This window comes from Pelobates fuscus, chromosome 9, assembly GCF_036172605.1.
Source record: "Pelobates fuscus isolate aPelFus1 chromosome 9, aPelFus1.pri, whole genome shotgun sequence".
NCBI classification, from domain to species: domain Eukaryota; kingdom Metazoa; phylum Chordata; class Amphibia; order Anura; family Pelobatidae; genus Pelobates; species Pelobates fuscus.
The window spans coordinates 43,458,864-43,477,673 of record NC_086325.1 but is presented as its reverse complement, the minus strand read 5'-3'; the positions used below and the strand labels follow the sequence as shown (position 1 = coordinate 43,477,673).

General features: G+C 37.3%; 1 protein-coding gene across 1 annotated transcript; it reads right to left on the bottom strand.

The window, feature by feature from the left end:
* Positions 1–6,675: 6,675 nt before the first annotated feature.
* LOC134572746 (protocadherin-20-like) lies at positions 6,676–17,010 on the bottom strand. The gene is made up of 2 exons (XM_063431903.1): positions 16,944–17,010; positions 6,676–9,733 (listed from the first exon to the last, which is right to left on the bottom strand). The coding sequence occupies exons 1-2, from the start codon at positions 16,956–16,958 to the stop codon at positions 7,157–7,159; spliced, it is 2,592 nt and encodes an 863-aa protein (XP_063287973.1). The 5' UTR covers positions 16,959–17,010; the 3' UTR covers positions 6,676–7,156.
* Positions 17,011–18,810: the final 1,800 nt, after the last annotated feature.

Sequence of the window (18,810 nt, the reverse complement as noted above, 5' to 3'; positions counted from 1 at the left end):
AAACAGTACCCCCCATGTACAGGTTTTATGGTGTCTTGGAAAGTTATAGGGTTAAATATAGTGCTAGCAAATTAAATTCCCTATACTTTCGGCATGGGTGGTCAGGCAGGTCCCGCTAATTGTAATTAATTAGGATACCTAATTATGTAAAATTATTACATAAATATATGTGTAGAATTAATATACATATATATATATATATATATTTTTTTTTATTTATATATAGGTATATATATAGTGATATATACGTATATATTTATGTATATAGATATATATATTATTTCGTTCTACGTGTATTTTGATATAAATATATATATATATTAATATCACAATACAGTTAGAACGAAATAAAACACATCTATATATTTTTTAATATTTTATTTGTAATTATTTTTTTATTTTATTTTTTTACGTATTTACATATTTTTTTTTAAATATTATTTATAAATATATATATAACAATAATTATATATATATATTTAATCAGTATCAGTCTACATGTAATTTGATATTAATATATATATATAATTATATACATATTAATATTAAAATACACCTAGACGGTGGATGTGTATGTGTGTATATGTGTATATATATATACTTAGATCATATATATATATAATATATATATATGATCTAAGTATATATATATATATATTTTTACATTTTTAACTTTATTTGATTTTATTTTCAGCCAGCAGGGGGACCAACTGTCATTACAGTTTGTCCCCCTGCTGGCAATACAGAAGCCAGCTATACCGGCCATGTGATTGTGAGGTCCTCGCAAGGACCTCACTCTCACATGACCGGAGGAGGAAGATCTGCCGCGGGGGGGCTCCCTGGGAGTCCCCCCAACCGCGATCGCCGGCGTGGGACCGCCGGCGACCGGGTAAGTTACTAAAAACCGGAGGGCGTACTATTACGCCCTGCGGCGTTTAGAGCTGCTTTTAAAAGGACGTAATAGTACGCCCTCCGGTCATAAGGGGTTAAAATACCACAAGTGTAAATATCAACCTTGCAGGCGATATTGGTACGCTTCAGCTGGAGCGGGAAACATTCACGAGTTCCAAAATAATTAATTCTTAGACAAGTAAAAGATGGAGGTATGGGTTTCCCAAACCTGAAATTATACTATCATTCGGCAATTTTATCTAACATAGTGCATTTTCAAGCAACAACACCCCTCAATGGGTAGCTATAGAGAATAGCTACAGTGGAACCTTTGACCTACCTTCTTTAATATGGATGCCTCAGCAAAGACAAAAAATATCCCCGGATATCTTACCCACTACCAAACTTCTACTCAGTATCTGGGATACAAATAGAGGAAAATTATGCTCGGCACACCCATGGTCATTGGCGACTCCTATCAAAATGTTATATGACTGCAACAACACATTTCCTTACGCACAATGGAGCAGAAGAGGAATTACACATATCTTCTATCTATAAAAAACAGAAGCCTTAAAGCTTTTCCCTGATCTTCAGGCGGAATTCAAACTTCCTTCACAGTTTATTTTTTCATACCTTCAAATAAAAGCACTTATGATTAATAATAAGACAAGTACAATCAAACAAACTTTATGCTCCTCTATTACAAAATTCAAACAAATGTGTGCAGCAATATCCCCACCAAAGAAAATATTATCGACTTGTTATGATAACCTTAATAATTTACAAGAAATTACTACATGGAAATTTATGATAGACTGGCAAACGGATATTCAAGAAACAATATCGCATGAAGAATGGAGGAAAATTTTTATAGCACATGAAGGACTCTCTTCATGCGCTGCACATTTTGAAACATCCCGAAAGATACTATACAGATGGTATATGGTACCAACCCGTCTTAGATCAATTTACCCTGAAATAGAAGACATATGCTGGAGGTGCCATTTACATAAAGCTACCATGCTGTACATGTGGTGGTCATGTGAGAAAGTAAATACTCTCTGGAAAGATATAGAATTAGTAGCTCAGGAAGTTACATCTTATAAGATTGAACACACACCGAAGATGATACTTCTTAAAGCCCTTCCAGGAAATATAGACAAAGTCTCACGAAAAATCATATTTCTTCTCTTATCAACAACAACAACACTAATAGCCAGAAATAGGAAATCTTCAAACATGCCATCTTTACAAGAAATAAAAAAAATAATGACCACTACAGTGGACTATGAACTTATCATGTGGAATCAGACAAAAATAGGAAAACTAACCCCTAAAGTAGCTGATAAGTGGCAGACTTATTTTCAATAACCTCCTTATTAATTACTAAATGTGAAAAGTGAAAATATACTGGATCAGAATCAAAATCAAACTAACCAATAATTAACAAAACAAATGTATATCGGCACAGAGATTTTACTTTCCCTTACCCCTACTTCATTCCTCCCCTTTTCCTTGCTTCTCCCCTCTCTTTATCTATTTATTTATTTTCCCCTTTCCCTACTTGGGACCCAAAGGGATTTATGATTTAAATATATTCAATATTAGAACTAGATACTAGCTCAAAAATATAAATATATTGAATATAAGATAAGTTAAACCTTAAGATAAATATCCATAAGACATTATTCTAATTTGAACACTATATAGAGATGATTTACATAATATGTTAAAAAAAAAAAGTGAATGTATATTAATTCAACCCCTTTTATTTCCCTTTTTTTCTGTACCCCTTTTTTTGAATTTAAAAAAAAAAAAAATGAATAAAATTCTAATTGCAAAAAAAAAAGTTAACTTTGAGTTTGTCTGGAAAAAAAAATCTGTACACCAAATTGCTGTTTTATTATATGTTTATGTGCTAACCTCTCTGCTTCAAATAAATGTTATGCTCTTATTTTTTCGAAAACAAAGTGCTTGGAAGTGAGGGGATTTACAATAAAAATACATAAGCCATAGCTAACCCTTAATTATTTGGTTGTGCAAAAAATGAAGAAGTAATATTGCCATTATAAATGAGAATTATATAGCATACTGATAACATTAATAATTGGAGTAACAGTAATTTAATGCAAGGCTATCTTTTACAAAAAAGAGGATAATTTGTTTTCTTGATTATTATGGTTTATGGGTTTACATTGCGTGCATGCTTTTTCTCATTAGTTGTAAAAGTGGTCTTTTCTAATGATCGGAAATATATGTTTCTCAGTTCTCTGTTTGATCTATACGATCTATAACACAAACTGCCGATCTCCGAACTGGTAATGAGCAAGTGAAAAGAAAAAGATCAGCTGTATAGATTGGCCAGTAGGAGAACTTTTTATACAAAGGAAATAAATACCGAGGCGTGCATACTATATTTCAGCTACGGGGAAAGGAAAACCGTTTTGTTTACATTAAAAAAAGAAGTGCATACAAGGGGATACAATTACGCCATTCAATTATATTCAAGGACAATATGAGAACGACCCAGGTGAACTTATTCATCTTGTGGGCTTTATAGAAAATACAAGGTCATCTTTTAAGGTTTGACAAAAGGTGGCTTTGCTTACAATAAAGGAAACAATTCATCATGACAAAGGTAGAGTAGAAGTGTCATTGTGTAGGCGGATACAGGTGATAACTTTAAAAGAATGTTGATATATTTGTGCAAAACGGATATTAATCAGTATCAAAGAGGCGTAAAAACAAATATGATGGGCAGGGTAGAAATGCCTATCTATTTGCTCATAAACAGGTCTGCTAAAGATAGTTGCTTATGTCTACTCCTTTCTGAATTATTTAAAGGGACAACATATATAGAATGTGACCCACATTATTTAAATTCATAATATAATGCTTTAAACATAAAAAGAAAAAGAAATATAAAAATAATTTGTAAAAAATGCTTAAATAATTAAAATTACTTTTGAAGATATTAAAATTGCAGCATTTATATTGGCAGGTGCTACAGCAGGGAAATCTATCTTAGACAAGGAATAGTCTACACTAATCAGGAGCCTCATTCTTGCTTATTTTTATCCCCTAGACCACTGCCTAGCAGGTATTTATGGGATATGTAGTGTTACATAGGCGGAGTAAAACTGTTGAATAAGGTGATGCATACACTATAGCTGTTATATGTTTATACATAGCTCACAGGTTGTCTTCTATATCCTCCTAACCTGTAGACTGGGCATGACCTCTGCTGGGGTTCTGGGTTGAGCGTTACCTAGAGGCAGAGAGAGGATAACTTCAGGTTGTGCATGCATCAAGTTCAGCGCATACAACTTGGATAGTTTTTAGATGGCAAAGGAGAAAGTAAAATCCCTCCGTTAGTATGTACAGCGTCAGTTTCTGCATTTTAGGCTGCTGTGTACTGTGACAGTGTAGGTACTGTGCACCATGCACTGTAATCTATATAAAAATGCATTATCATGCCACTAGCACCTCTGTTAAATGCTGTTCCTGGTAGCATGGAGGTGTAAGTTTGTTGGGTACTTCTACATGTGCTGTTAAACCACACATTCAGGGCTGTCTTTAATGCGTGGCAAATTGGGCAGCTGCCCCCGGCCCAGTTACTTCTGGGGGACCCAAGCCAGTGGCCCTGTGGCTCCTGCTGCCCTCATCTCTATTTATCCTCCATGAGCCCGCCGGTGCAGCTGGGGGGTCCACACACTAAGGAGGCCCACTGGTTGGCTCATGCACTTAGGGGCACCCAGTGGGCATGTATCAACAGGAGCCTAGTTGGGCACAATTAACAGGGCAACTGAGCCCCCTTGCTTTTCGGCAGTGCTGGGAAGAAGTGAAAGCTGCGACCTTGGATATTATGGGTCAGCAAAACAGGACCATTTTTGGCACCACACTGAAAACCCAACTAGCATAGCCCTCAAAGAAATAAAATGAAAAGGGGGTCTGGGTGAGGTAGGAGGGAGTTATGTACTCACTTTGCCTATTTTTTTTTTTTACATTGAGAAGTTTGGGTGATATTCACAGTGTACTGGGTTCTGGCTTTTTTGCTCAATTCATGCACATGGCTCCGTTAGAGCAAACTCCTAATATACATCCAGCACATTCTGTAGATTTGTTGGGACACATGTAGCCTGAGGTGATATAGTGGGTGTAAATCGTTTCAAAGAAGTAAACTGTGCTCCAGCATGTTATAACATAGCAACAGATTGTAAACGTTATGATCAACAAAACATATAACTTCAGTGTTCTAATACTAATTTGTAGATGATTGCAAGTAGTTATGCATGTAATACCTTGTCTGAAATATAAATGATTGAGTCTCAGTTGAGGAAAGATATGTGAACATTTTAAAGAGACTCAGTAAACAGGATATCCCCCCTTCAATTGTTTAAAGGAACACTATAGCATTGGGACTACAAGCTTATATTTCTAACACTATAGTGCCCTTGTCTCTGGTTAGATTCAGCCCCCAACCTTCTTTCCTGTTAAAAATATGTTTAAAGAAAAAAAAAAGCTTTTTACACTCCTTGTTCCAGCGCTGTTCATCTATCCCCCCATGCAACGTCATCAAATTGGCATGGCTTCCTCATCGCTGGTTCAATTCAATGCTCCTCGTAGAGGATGCCTATGTGTATCGAGCACCACCAGCTTCCCGCTCTCTGTCTGAAGTCCTGAAGGTGATGAGTGGCACCCAGGAGACCCCAGGTAAGAAGTCAAACTGTTCTAAAATGGGAGCACCAGGGCACTCCTGGTACCATAACCACTACAGCACCATTTATTATCGATGCCTTTCTAAGATAAACCACTATTGTGACAACATTCCATTTCTTATTTAAACATTTTAAATAAATAGTACATCCATAATTATATTTTTATTGTCATCCATGCATTATTAATATATTCACAGTTTGGTTAAAATATTCTAGTTTCAAACAGACACATTTAGCTCATAGAATATTTTCTTTGTTCAATGTGATATCAATACAAAAAAGACTAAAAATGAATCACAAACATTTCCCAATACATTTACTAATAATCTGTAATCTAGTCCCTTGTTTTAGACACATCACATGAATAAATAGTTAGGCATACTTCGAATTCTGTAAATTGTAGCCTTTATCCTATTAATCTTCAAACTGTGAAATATAGAAAACTAGTTTGTCTTGATTTTCTCTTAATGCTACGATAACTACTTAATGGTTGTCATATGACATGGTTATGTAACAAAAATAAACATGTAAAATGAAAAATTAGAAACAAAATTCAAAACCAAAAATAAATAAAACATGACCTTTAATATGGCATTTAATATGCCTAGACTGGGAGGGCATTTTACTTCCTTCTAGACGTTTGGAGGTTCAAATAGTCCATTAGCCTCAGGTAGCAGAAGGCGATAGAATTTGGAATCTCACAGTGACCGAAGTGAAATAAAATATCCACCCATCGCGGGTTGATGTAAAATTTGTACCTGTGTGTAGTTAGGTTGTATGATTTGACTTCTACTAATAATTTATTAGCTATATTGTTTTAATACTTATGCTCAAGTTGTCCTCTCAATATCTGCTCTAACATGTTTTTCACCTGCTTACCCTAGAGCTAGGATTTGTTCAATGTCGTATAATATAGTAGACACCTAGATCACCTAAGAATGCTGTTTTTTTAAATAAATTTCACTTAACCTTTTGCTTATTTGTATGTTTTGTCTTTCTGTATGTTGGGGATTTTTAAATAAAAATAAAGTTACTACTGTTATATAGTATATATAAAAAAAAATATATATATTAATTGTTCAGTTATTATTTAAATATAGTCCTCAAACTTGTTGGTAATTGTTGGTAATCATCTCTAACCCTCTTGTATTTAGGATTACCTAATTATATTCTAATTCGGACAAACTCACTAATCACCCATTGTCCCGACTTTAATGTGTAAACTTCTAGGTAGAATTATTCACTAAATGATATTATCGTTATTTGTTGGTAGTGTGATTAATATTGTTCTTTTTTCATTATCTAACATCATCCTCCATCCGTGTCACCTCGGCCTGAAATTTCTTCATTAGTTCACTCTTCTTTCCTCTATTACAAGAATTCCATCTTGATCCAGAAATATTTCACGGACAGAAAAGGACTATTTTTTGTCTTTTTCAAATCCATTTTTCCTGTATTTGGCACACATGGAATAAAAATTGCCACGTCTTGAAATGCTAGATTTTTTTAAACTAAAAATGGATGGAATAAAGTAACTTCCGGAATTAGTGTTTCACCTCGTTCCAGTCTTTTACACAATATTCAGCCGTAAGCTTTAATGGAATTTGCACATCTGGTCTTTTTTTCCTTTTTGAGTTTCTTTTTCTTATACAGAAAAACAAAAAGGTCCCTGTTGCGCAGCCAAAAACAAAGACTATCACAATAACAAGAACAGCTGGAGATGTCAGAGCCCAAGAGAATAATGGCATAGTCTCATATTGTGGGCATGGGATAATTTTAATTACTGGATTTAACTTGAATGTTGATGGCTTGGCCATGATTAATGACTCCAGGTAACTCTCATTGCTGATGCTATAATTAAGTAGAATATTAACTCTTACAATTGTGAAAAGTGATTTCGGATACCCCTGGTCACTTGCTTTCACCAAAAGTTGATAAAGTCCACATGGTGTTATGTTTGCTGTTTCTTTTAACGTGATGTTACCTGTAAAAGTATCAATCTTAAAAAGATTAAAATTAGGGTCACTTTCACCATATTCACTATATGTTATGACTCCATTCATGCCGGCATCATAGTCAACTGCATGAACGTTAGTAATGCAGGACCCTTTCAAAATATCCGGAGTGACTAAAACATATGAAAAGTTTGATTTTGGAGATAATATCAATGGTGCATTATCATTCACGTCCATTATGTGTACATAGATTTTTGCCCTGGAAGAGAGAGGTGGGTTGCCATTGTCCTTAGCTTCAATCCACACTTCATAAAGCATTTTTGTCTCATAGTCAAAGGAATCCTGGGATCTTAAAATTCTATCCTGGCCTACAGAAAATAGGCTGTTAAAATTCATCAAGGACAAGGAAAATTCACTGTTCGACCCCAAATCCACATCGGTCACATTTATAATTCCAACCTCCCCATGTTTGGCAAGATTTTCAGGAATAAAAAAAGTAAACTCATTACTGCAGAATCTTGGAGCATTGTCATTTTTGTCCAAAATATGAATTATAATTGTGCAGGAATTATTCTTTGATGGAGTACCCTGGTCTATTGCTGTAACCAGAAAAGTATAAGATTTTTCTCTTTCTCGGTCAAAAGACACATATGTGGTGAGACTCCCACTTGAGCTGTTAATAGCAAATATATAGGTGGCTTCTTCTTCCAAAATATAATTGATATTTCCATTGGGGCCACTGTCTGCATCAGAAGCCGAAACCTTAAATAATATTTCTCCTGGCCTATTGTTTTCCTCAATATATATATCTATAATATCCAGTGGGAACTGTGGCACATTGTCATTGACATCTTCAATGGTAATACTGAGAACTTCTTCATATACCCTAGATTCCTCAAATGTAGAATTGCCAATGATGTGAATGTCATACTTTTGTTCTAACTCAAAATCTAGTTGTTTGAATGCTAAAAGCAAATATGTGTCTGGAGAATTTTCAGAAGGCTTAAGAAGGAAAGGTGAGGTCCCGGATATGTACAACGGTCTGCAGATGCTATGGTCAGGATCTGTCATTTCTAAAATGGCAATAATTGTATTCGGTGGTGTATCCTCTCTTATAGATAGTACCCTGTTTTCTTGGGTACCAATAAAACGAAACTCCATTTTAGGTTCCCTTCTTCTAACTTCTTCAATAGTTACTGTAACCAAAGCCACTGCTGGTGCACAGCCCGGTCCAACAGCTAACACCGTAAGTTTGTGAATAAGATTTGTTTCTTTGTTTACAGGAGAAGATAACGTGATAATCCCACTTGTGCCCTCCAAACTAAAAAGATTTTTGGAAGATTCTTGGACCCTGTTGCCATACACATAATTAATTGCACTATTTTCACCAGTGTCTGGATCAAAAGCCAGAATCTGTGTCACTGTGCTGTTAACCGTCACGTTTCTAGGAATTCTTATGGAAATGTTATTTGTAAGAATAATGGGGCAATTGTCATTGATGTCCTTTACGTGCACTATAAGGGCTGCACTGCCGGATAACGTAGGCGAGCCACTATCATAAGCAACTAGTGACATTTTGTATGTACTTTGTGATTCACGATCCAAAGGCTTAGAAACAGCTAGTGAAATTAATTCGTCATGTTGGTATAAAGTAAAAACGTCATTGGTGGAGTTTAAGCGATAGATCAGATCGCTGTTTTTGCCAGTGTCTGCGTCAATGGCCGTATGGTCGATGGGAAATAAAGTCCACATTTCTGTATCTTCAGAAATGTAGAGTGTGATTATATTTTCTGTAAAATAGGGAGCATTATCATTAATATCCCCAATATTGACATTCACCTTTGTGATCTCTGCATGATCTTCAGATGAAACGAACACATCCATTGTGATCACACAATGATCTAAAACCTCGAATGGGCATATGGCTTCTCTGTCCAATCTCTTCTTAGTTGTATATAAATTTCCAGTTTGTGGTTCTAAATGAAAATACTCGGAATTATCCAACAGCAGAAACTGTACTGGACCAGGAAAGAAGAGCTCTTCTATTAAACTCCCAATGAAGATTTCTTCTGATTGTTCCTCCAGGATGTGAAATGTAATTTCTGTTGTCGCTCCGGTGATCGTGTCTTTCATATTGTGAATAATTAGGAGCAGAAAAAGGTGTGTCTGTAAAATAAAACACAAAATACATTACAACTTAATAATTTTGATACTTTATAATGTTGCATAAATATATATATACATTGTATTAAATGTGGAACCTGTTATAGCTGAAAGAAGATAGCTAGAACTAGAGGTGATCCTTTAAAGGAACATTGTCGTCACCAGAACAACTACAGCCTATTGTAGTTGTTCTGGTGAGTATAGTCAGTCCCTGCAGGCTTTATCATGTAAACACTGCCTAGCTTCAACAGAAGTGGCCACTAGAGGTGCTTCCTGGATCAGTGTTGCACAGTGTGCAGCACTGACGTTCAGCGTCTCCACGCTCTGCATTATTATTATTTCTTATTTGAAAGGGATTTGGTTATCTTAATTGTATAATTGTCATTATATGTTTTTTAAGTGGGGTATTCCCAATATGGAGTCTTATAGTGTCCCAAGATGGTTGCAGCATGAATCATTGACGGGTAAGTGACACACTTGGCACAAAAAAACTTATTTAATTGATCATACACATAATGTACTTATTTTGTGCACTTTACTACGTGCACACATTTAGGTGCTGCATTGCAAAGCAACAGAAATGGTGGAATTAGGATTTCACAGATTAGAGACAGGATTGAGTTAAAAAAAGGGAAATGCAGAGAGAGAGAGCATCCTCAGACTGAGTTGACATTGATGTGTGAAAATGTTCAATTCTGTTTAATTTTTTTATTACATGAACATTTTGTGTGCTGACGATGTCATCTAACTTGCATAAATGGTTAACTTATGCTCCAACATCCATTTACTCTTACCTCACCCTGTACAACACAAGAAAATACAGTAGTGTATCCTGTGATCTCAGCCAAGCAATAACGTTAAAACTTGCATTTAATGAACATAGCTAATGGGGAAGTATTAACTTGAATTTTAGGATATTGGTGCAGATTGGGCACCCAACATATTCACATAAGTGTCAATCCATTCATAAATGGTTTGACAGCTTACTGCGGAACTGCACCAGAGGACTCTGGGAACCATAACCATTGCAGAGCACTGTAGTAGTTATATTGCTTAAATTTCTCCTCTAAGTATTGGCAAACTGAATTTTGCACCAATTCTACCAAAATGGATACTTGACTCATTCAGGAATTTATTCACCCAGTAATTCAGACACCCATAAGACAGGGGATGGAGTCTCCAGATTGACTGATTATATACTCTGATCTTCATACACAATTTTGTTTTTATTCATTTCTAAAAGTCCAAGGCAATCTATTTTTTTTATATCAGCAGATAGTTTGTAGTACAGTAGTGTTTAATCTGGTGATGTATGAAGATATTGTCCTTGTTCCAACTTCGTTTACAAATTACAATCTATAAGAAAATACCAAGTGCACAATACACATTATAAACATTTGCTACTTCCGCCCACGTTTATTTAAAGAGCAAATCTTTACACAAACATTATGGCTCTTCGTCACTGAGATTCCACATTCACTAGTGAACTCTATACATTGTATGTTGGGTTCTTTGTACACTCTGAAAGATTATTTTTCTCATCAATGTGCACATATAGGCATACTTCTTGGCAGTACTAGAATTAATATGTAAAAATGCAGTAATTTCACATGCACTAAAAAACATATTACATATGTTATTCTACCTGGTGATATATTCATTAAGTATTTCTGGTTTTATGAAATTTAGTTTTTTTTTTTAAGTTTTTTACTCGAGTATAAGCCGACCCGAATATAAGCCGAGGCCCCTAATTTTACCCCCCAAAACTGGGAAAACTTATTGACTTGAGTATAAGACTAGGGGGGGGGGGGGAGGGGGGGGGGGGGGGTAAATGCAGCTACTGGTAAATTTCTAAATAAAATTAGATCCTAAAAAAATTATATTAATTGAATATTTATTTACAGTGTGTGTATATAATGAATGCTGTGTGTGTGTATGAATGCAGTGTGTGTATGAATGCAGTGTGTGTGTATGAATGTAGTGTGTGTATGAGTGCAGTGTGTGTGTATGAGTGCAGTGTGTGTATGAGTGCAGTGTGTGTATGAATGCAGTGTGTGTGTGTAGGAATGCAGTGTGTGTATGAGTGCAGTGTGTGTGTATGAATGCAGTGTGTGTGTGTATGAATGCAGTGTGTGTGTATGAGTGCAGTGTGTGTGTGTGTGTTGCAGAGCCTTGGTGGGGGGTGGGCATTTTTATTATTATTTTTTTTTTTAATATTTTAATAATTGTTTTTGTTTTATTAATATTTTTTTATTATTATGTTTTATTTTATTATTATTTTATTATTTTATTTTATTATTATTATATGTATTTTTTTTTCCGTCCCCCCTCCCTGCTTGATACATGGCAGGGAGAGGGGCTCTCACTCCCTGGTGGTCCAGTGGCATTGGCAGTTCAGTGGAGGGGGCTGGCAGGAAGCACTTACCTCTCCTGCAGCTCCTGTCAGCTCCCTCCTCCTCCGCGCCGGTCCGGTCTGCTCCCCTGTCAGCTCACAGTGTAAGTCTCGCGAGAGCCGCACTATGACCCCGCGACTCTCGTGAGACTTACACCGGGAGCTGACAGAGGTGCTGAACAGACCGGCGCGGAAGAGAAGGGAGCTGACAGGAGCTGCAGGAGAGGTAAGTAAACGCTCTCTGCCGAGTATAAGTCGAGTTGGGGCTTTTCAGCACAAAAAATGTGCTGAAAAACTCGTCTTATACTCGAGTATATACGGTAATAATTATGCTAAAAGGAAGCAGGCAAATCTTTTTTTTAGGTGGACAAAATGAAGCCCAACAATGTAAAAGTGAACATATGTTTAATTTATTACGTAACATAATAAATGCCCTATGATTGTTTCGTAAGACACCTGAATTGAATGGAATGTCTGGTAATATTTAACATCCTCTACTGTCCAATAGGACTAAAAGGGAATGCATTTATCGATATTGCCAGACTAGTTGTTCTAATGAACAGTTAGTTTAAGCTTCCTATTGTAGTGTTTCTCCTGTCTGTACAGAGAGAATCATTTCCTCTTCATGGGCTAGTACCCATGAAGTGTAGTGTGTAAAGCAGCCTATTCACAAGGTTGATGCAGACAATCAATGTGTAACACAGATGGGCACATATACACAAGCGCCCTACCTTCATCCATTTTTGTATTCTCTATAGAAGGATGTATTAGGAGGAAAAAGTATAGAAACCTCCATTGTCTGCAATAATGTGTTAAGTTAGTGAATGAAACAAAACTCTGCTAATGAAGCAGTCTTATTGAACTTAACCACTTAAGGACACATGACATGTGTGACATGTCATGATTCCCTTTTATTCCGAACGTTTGGTCCTTAAGGGGTTAATTTACTCTGAAGCTGAAAAGGGTGTAAGTAGCTTACTTAAAGGGAAACTCCAGTGCCAGGAAAACAAGCCGTTTTCCTGGCACTGCAGGTCCCCTGTCCCTCCCACCTCCCAATCCCCAGTTGCTGAAGGGGTGAAAACCTCTTCAGTCACTTACCAGAGGCAGCGACATGTCCCACGTCACTGTTTCTTCCTCCGCCACCGCTCCTTCTCTGCATTACCACCGGCCGGGGAGACCTAATGCGCATACGCGGCAATGCCGTGCATGCGCATTAGAGCTCCCCATAGGAAAGCATTGAAAATGCTTTTCAATGCTTTCCTATGGGGAATTGAGCAACGCTGGAGGTCCTCACACAGCGTGATGACGTCCAGCGACGCTCTAGCACAGGTTTTCTGTGCTATAAAGCAGGAAGTGCCCTCTAGTGGCTGTCTACTAGACAGCCACTAGAGGTGGATTTAACCCTGCAAGGTAATTATTGCAGTTTATAAAAAAACTGCAATAATTACACTTGCAGGGTTAAGAGTAGTGGGAGTTGGCACCCAGACCACTCCAATGGGCAGAAGTGGTCTGGGTGCCTGGAGTGTCCATTTAAAAGGACACTCGCAGAATGAAAACCACTCAAGCTTAAAAGGACACTATAGTTACCAGAACAACTACAGCTCAATGTATTGCTTCTGGGACATACAGCCTGTCCCTGCAGGTGAGCAGTGTAAGTGACGCCTTTTCAGAGACAACCACTAGAGCAGGTGTGCCCACAAGGTAGATCCACAGATGTTTTAAAACTACAGCTTCCATGATGCTTTGCAAACCATCATGGGAGTTGTAGTTTTACTTTTTGGGCACACCCTCACTAGTGGGACTTCATAGTTGAAATACTGCAATCTTTGCAGGATCTATATCCAGCATCTCCATGCTCCACATGGAGGCAATGAACGCTCCTCATAGAGATGCATTGGTTCAATGCCTCTCTATGAGGAGATGCTAATAGGTGCAGTGTGGCAATTTGCCCCCTATTCACACTAGCCTACCAATGCTTCCCTGGGCGGAAGTATTGGACTGGCTGAAATCAACAAGATTTATGATCTCGGCCAAGGAGTTGAGACTGGCAGCATGGAGACCATTAATTTTAAAACCCTTGTAGGTTGCCCACTAATCTAAATGGTGAGGAGAACACTAATACAGGCTTGAATTCCTAACGCTATAGTGTTCCTTTATTGTGACGGCTATGATGTTAGGAGGCTATGTAAAAACATCTCCACTTTTTATCAAGCCATTCTCAAGTCATTTGCCAAAAACCAGGAGGTTCCCAGGATTATAGAACCACACCTCTACTGGAGACTCTATGATAAGGACATTCACTTCCTTGTTATCAGTCCAACATGTATGTACAGTTTAAGCACTAATCATTAGCAAACCATTAGCACCTTTTGTCCCAATAACATGCATACATGAACTATCTTAGAGAAAGGGTTACACATGGCTATTATTGCTTCAAACATATAGTCCACCCCTCCTCCCAGATGCCAATTCAAATCTTACTGTCCTATTTTATAGTCTAAGGAGGTGATAGCAAACGTTTGCGCTCTTGCTAATATGCAAAGCATTGTGGGAAATGTAGTCCACAGAAGCTGGAGAGCCAAATGTTTGCCATCAAAAGTTCGTTTGAATATGACCTAATCAAACATTAGGAAATCAGTTCAACGGGTTCGCTCTGAACTACGCAACAGAAAAGTCAACATCCAACTCGTAGCAGCTTTATTTAGCACATTATATGCAGCATCAATATAAAAGGTGCAATAGGCGAAGCAGAGTAGGTGTATTGTCATTGATAAAAGCAACTTAACATTCAAACATCTTACTATAATAGTTCAAAGATAGTCATAGGACAAATGTATTTTGTATTAACAATTGACTACTGGATCACCGCTGAACACAACAGAGAGCCCATAGAGAATGTTTTCATTGCATGACAATGACTATCACTACTGCAATCTAGCACTTGGCTTTATGTTTATTCTCAAGATATATAACAAAGCAAGACATTTGGTCAGGTTAGTCCTTAGAGTTGGACTTTCGACCATTAGCCGGCTGTCGTTATCATTGTCTTGATTTACCACAGTTACCACGTATAGTGTTAACAGTAGGTTTTGTGACTATATGCAATAGGCATGAATTTAGCAGCAATGTCGGACAGGTGCCACAAGACCCCATCGCCTTGTTAAGAGTTGTTAAGGCAGTTGAAAAGTTGGTGAATATGGTAAATCTGCTGATTGAAGACGATGATTGATATGGTCCAATCTACTGTTATGAATTTCAAAGTGAACACTGATCTACCTCCTAAATAGCAAAAGCAGATTTTTCTTGAATCATGCACACTGCCCAATTGTCCTGGAGTAAATTCATTACTGCATTGCATATTTTCTTCTTAAATATATTGAGTTAAAACGTTCAACTTCAAAGTGGTAAGCAGTATGCATGCCCCAAGTTCAGCCTCCCCATGCACAGCCGTTAAAGATTTTCATGTTAATTATGATGCATCGCGTTGCAGGGTTATTAGGGGATGGAGAGTTGCAGTAGTTCATGATTTATTAATTTGGAAAGCGTTTTATCGTTTAACAATACATTTAGAATTCTCTTATTTCTAAGTTTGCCTTTGAAACAGTGATTTTGGCTATTTTGACCTAATTCAGACACTGCAGGGCAAGAATATTTGAAATCGGTTAAACAAATATTAAAATAAGCAAGCAGCTCAAGTAGACTGAAACTGACCACCATGCAACTTGTTATACACTGTGTATGTATTGTTCAAATCCAGTTGATTTTTGAGAAATCACACATCTCAGCAAGAAGCAAATTAGTATACATTTAACATCTGAATCGTATCTAGCATAACATGTGAATATCTACATCATGGGTCCTCAAACTCCAGCCCCTCAGATGTAGCTGAACTACAACTCCCATGATTCTTTGAATTACATAGATAGCCAGAGAATCATGGGAGTTGTAGTTCAGCAACATCTGAGGGGCCGGAGTTTGAGGACCCATGATCTAGATTATAGCAAGGTTAAATGTTAACATCTATGTTAAAGTATGCATATTGTTAAGCTTATATAAATCACTTCTAAAACGCACATGTCCAAATTGTTAAGAAAAATGATGCAGTAAAATTATTCATCATGCAACTGATCAAAAATTAGATATAAAATTTAATGTACAATATCCTGTGTTTTTCACATGTTACATAAATACTGATTAAGAAAGACTGGGAGAGATTTTCTAAGCTGTGAAAAGTGTAATAAACTTTGCTTTTTATGTTATTGTACCCAAATTTAAACTTTAGCTGAATATGATTTGTATTAAAAGAAAATTCAAATTCTACATCAATTTAGCATTAATTACAGTGCAGACTTGTAACACATTAGCTACACAACCATCCTTTAATTAAGTGAATGTTTGTTTTTCCCCTCCAATTAGACTAGAGATATTATTCCTCATCTTGAAAATGAGAAGTCACTGAATAATAGCTCAATTTCTCCAAAGTGAAGTCTCTACAACTTTTCACCTCGTAGTACATTTTCTATATCACCATGCACACATAAATAGATGTAGGTAGCGGTAGGGATTATGTATAAACACTTGATTTCTAAATTCTGAGCAGTCAGCAGGAGCATTCCATTGGTTACTATGGCAATTGCTCCACTTTTAAAAAGTATCTTTGGACATGATATTAATACATAAACCCTGAGAGTTCTATGCAAGAAAAAAAAACAAAGTATGAAGGAAAAAAACATATATATCGCGTGAAGTGCACAATGCACTCACATCCTTTTAGTCCTGCCACAGAACACACAATCGGCAATGCTAAAGAATGCAATATACCTGTAAGGCTCCCATTCTTTGATAGATAAATAAAATAGTCCACGTATCACGAAGGAAGAGGTCTGTCAGATTGCTTGCCTGTGGTAATACTGCAAAACTTCCTCAGTGCTCTGTGTACATTTGGGTGGGGCCATTCCTCGCCTGTTTTCATTGTACTCAGAACCACAACCTTTTGTAGCCTGAAGTAAAAAGTTCTAGTGATATCTGCCAATGTGATTGTGTTACACTACATTGTTTTCAACGTTATTCATTCGTCTTGCAAACTCAATACTCTATAAAATAAAACACAATCTTAAATGGTGATTCAAAATATAGACTGACCATGGGAGAACGGATAGCATGCTCTGAGGTAAAACAAACTCTTTTGTGTAGACTTTTAATTACACATTACGGAACGGAATGTTAGCTACCTATTCAGATGTAATTTCACGCGTCTTAACAAATAAAAAGAGAGCTGAATATTGCACAAAATGCACACCTAGGGCAAGATTCAATTACAGGAGTTAAATTAAATTTGATAATTGAGTACCAATTTCCCTGTAGAAAATGTGTAACTAAAGAGCGGCAATAATATGTCTCTCAGGTAACAGAACCCAGGTCCTAATTCAGAGCCGGCTAACTTTGGCACCGGAAGGTACATGATGTAAAATCTGGCAGAGTAACATGGGAAATATTGGTGATATGTATCTACTGCGAAGATCTATAATGTTTATGTCAAAAGTGCAAAATGGGATTCAATGATCAATGAATACTCCAAGTACTCCATTGGAGGATGCCAGGGATCTTCTGATCCCATGACCACTACAATGTGCTCTAGCGGTTATGCTGGTTAGAGGTTCCTTTAAGATCACAATTCACATTTTTTAAAGGGATGCCAGGAACATATTAACTTTTTTCAATGAGCTGTGCTCTTTGAGAAGCATTGGACAGTTGAGATTGCACATGCACACCTTTGCGACTCAAGAATAGGGACTTCTCAATGAGAAGCATTTAATTGGTGTATTCTACGACATAGACTGAGAGTCTGTGCTGATGGTAGAAGTAAGGGGTAGCTCCTTGGTGTGATCTCAGTGGTAGAAGTAGTCTCCGTGGTAGTTGGATATTAGGTATGGAGCTTGAGTACCTCTACTATGTAGCGCCTGGGCGGCAGGGCCGCCATCAGAGGGTGACAACCATAACGGTTGTCACGGGTACTTAGGGCCACCCGATGAGCCCCCTCCTTCAGGGGCCCGGTCAGCGCTATGGCCGGTATAGCGCGACCGGGCCCCTTTAAAAAAAAAAAAAAAAAAACAGCCGCAAGTGCTGTTGGGAGGAAGTGGTCACTTCCTCCCAGCTCACTCCGCGCGGGAAGAGCGCGCGCCTGTGAAGTGGGAGCCACGCCGACTCCCATCATCCGCAGCCACCCTCCTGCAAAGAAAAGGTAAGAGACAGGAGGGTGGCTGGAAAATGAGCTGTGTGTGTGCATGTATGTATGTCTGTCTGTGTATGTATGTCTGTATGCATGTATGTGTATGTCTGTCTGTATGTCTGTCTGTCTGTATGTCTGTCTGTATGTCTGTCTTTATGCATGTATGTCTATGTATGTATGTATGTATGTATGTCTGTATGCGTCTATGTCTGTCTGTGTATGTATGTTTGTCTGTATGTCTATGTCTGTCTGTCTGGATGCATGCATGTCTGTATGTATGTCTGTGTGTACACTGCGTGCAGAATTATTAGGCAAATGAGTATTTTGACCACATAATCCTCTTTATGCATGTTGTCTTACTCCAAGCTGTATAGGCTCGAAAGCCTACTACCAATTAAGCATATTAGGTGATGTGCATCTCTGTAATGAGAAGGGGTGTGGTCTAATGACATCAACACC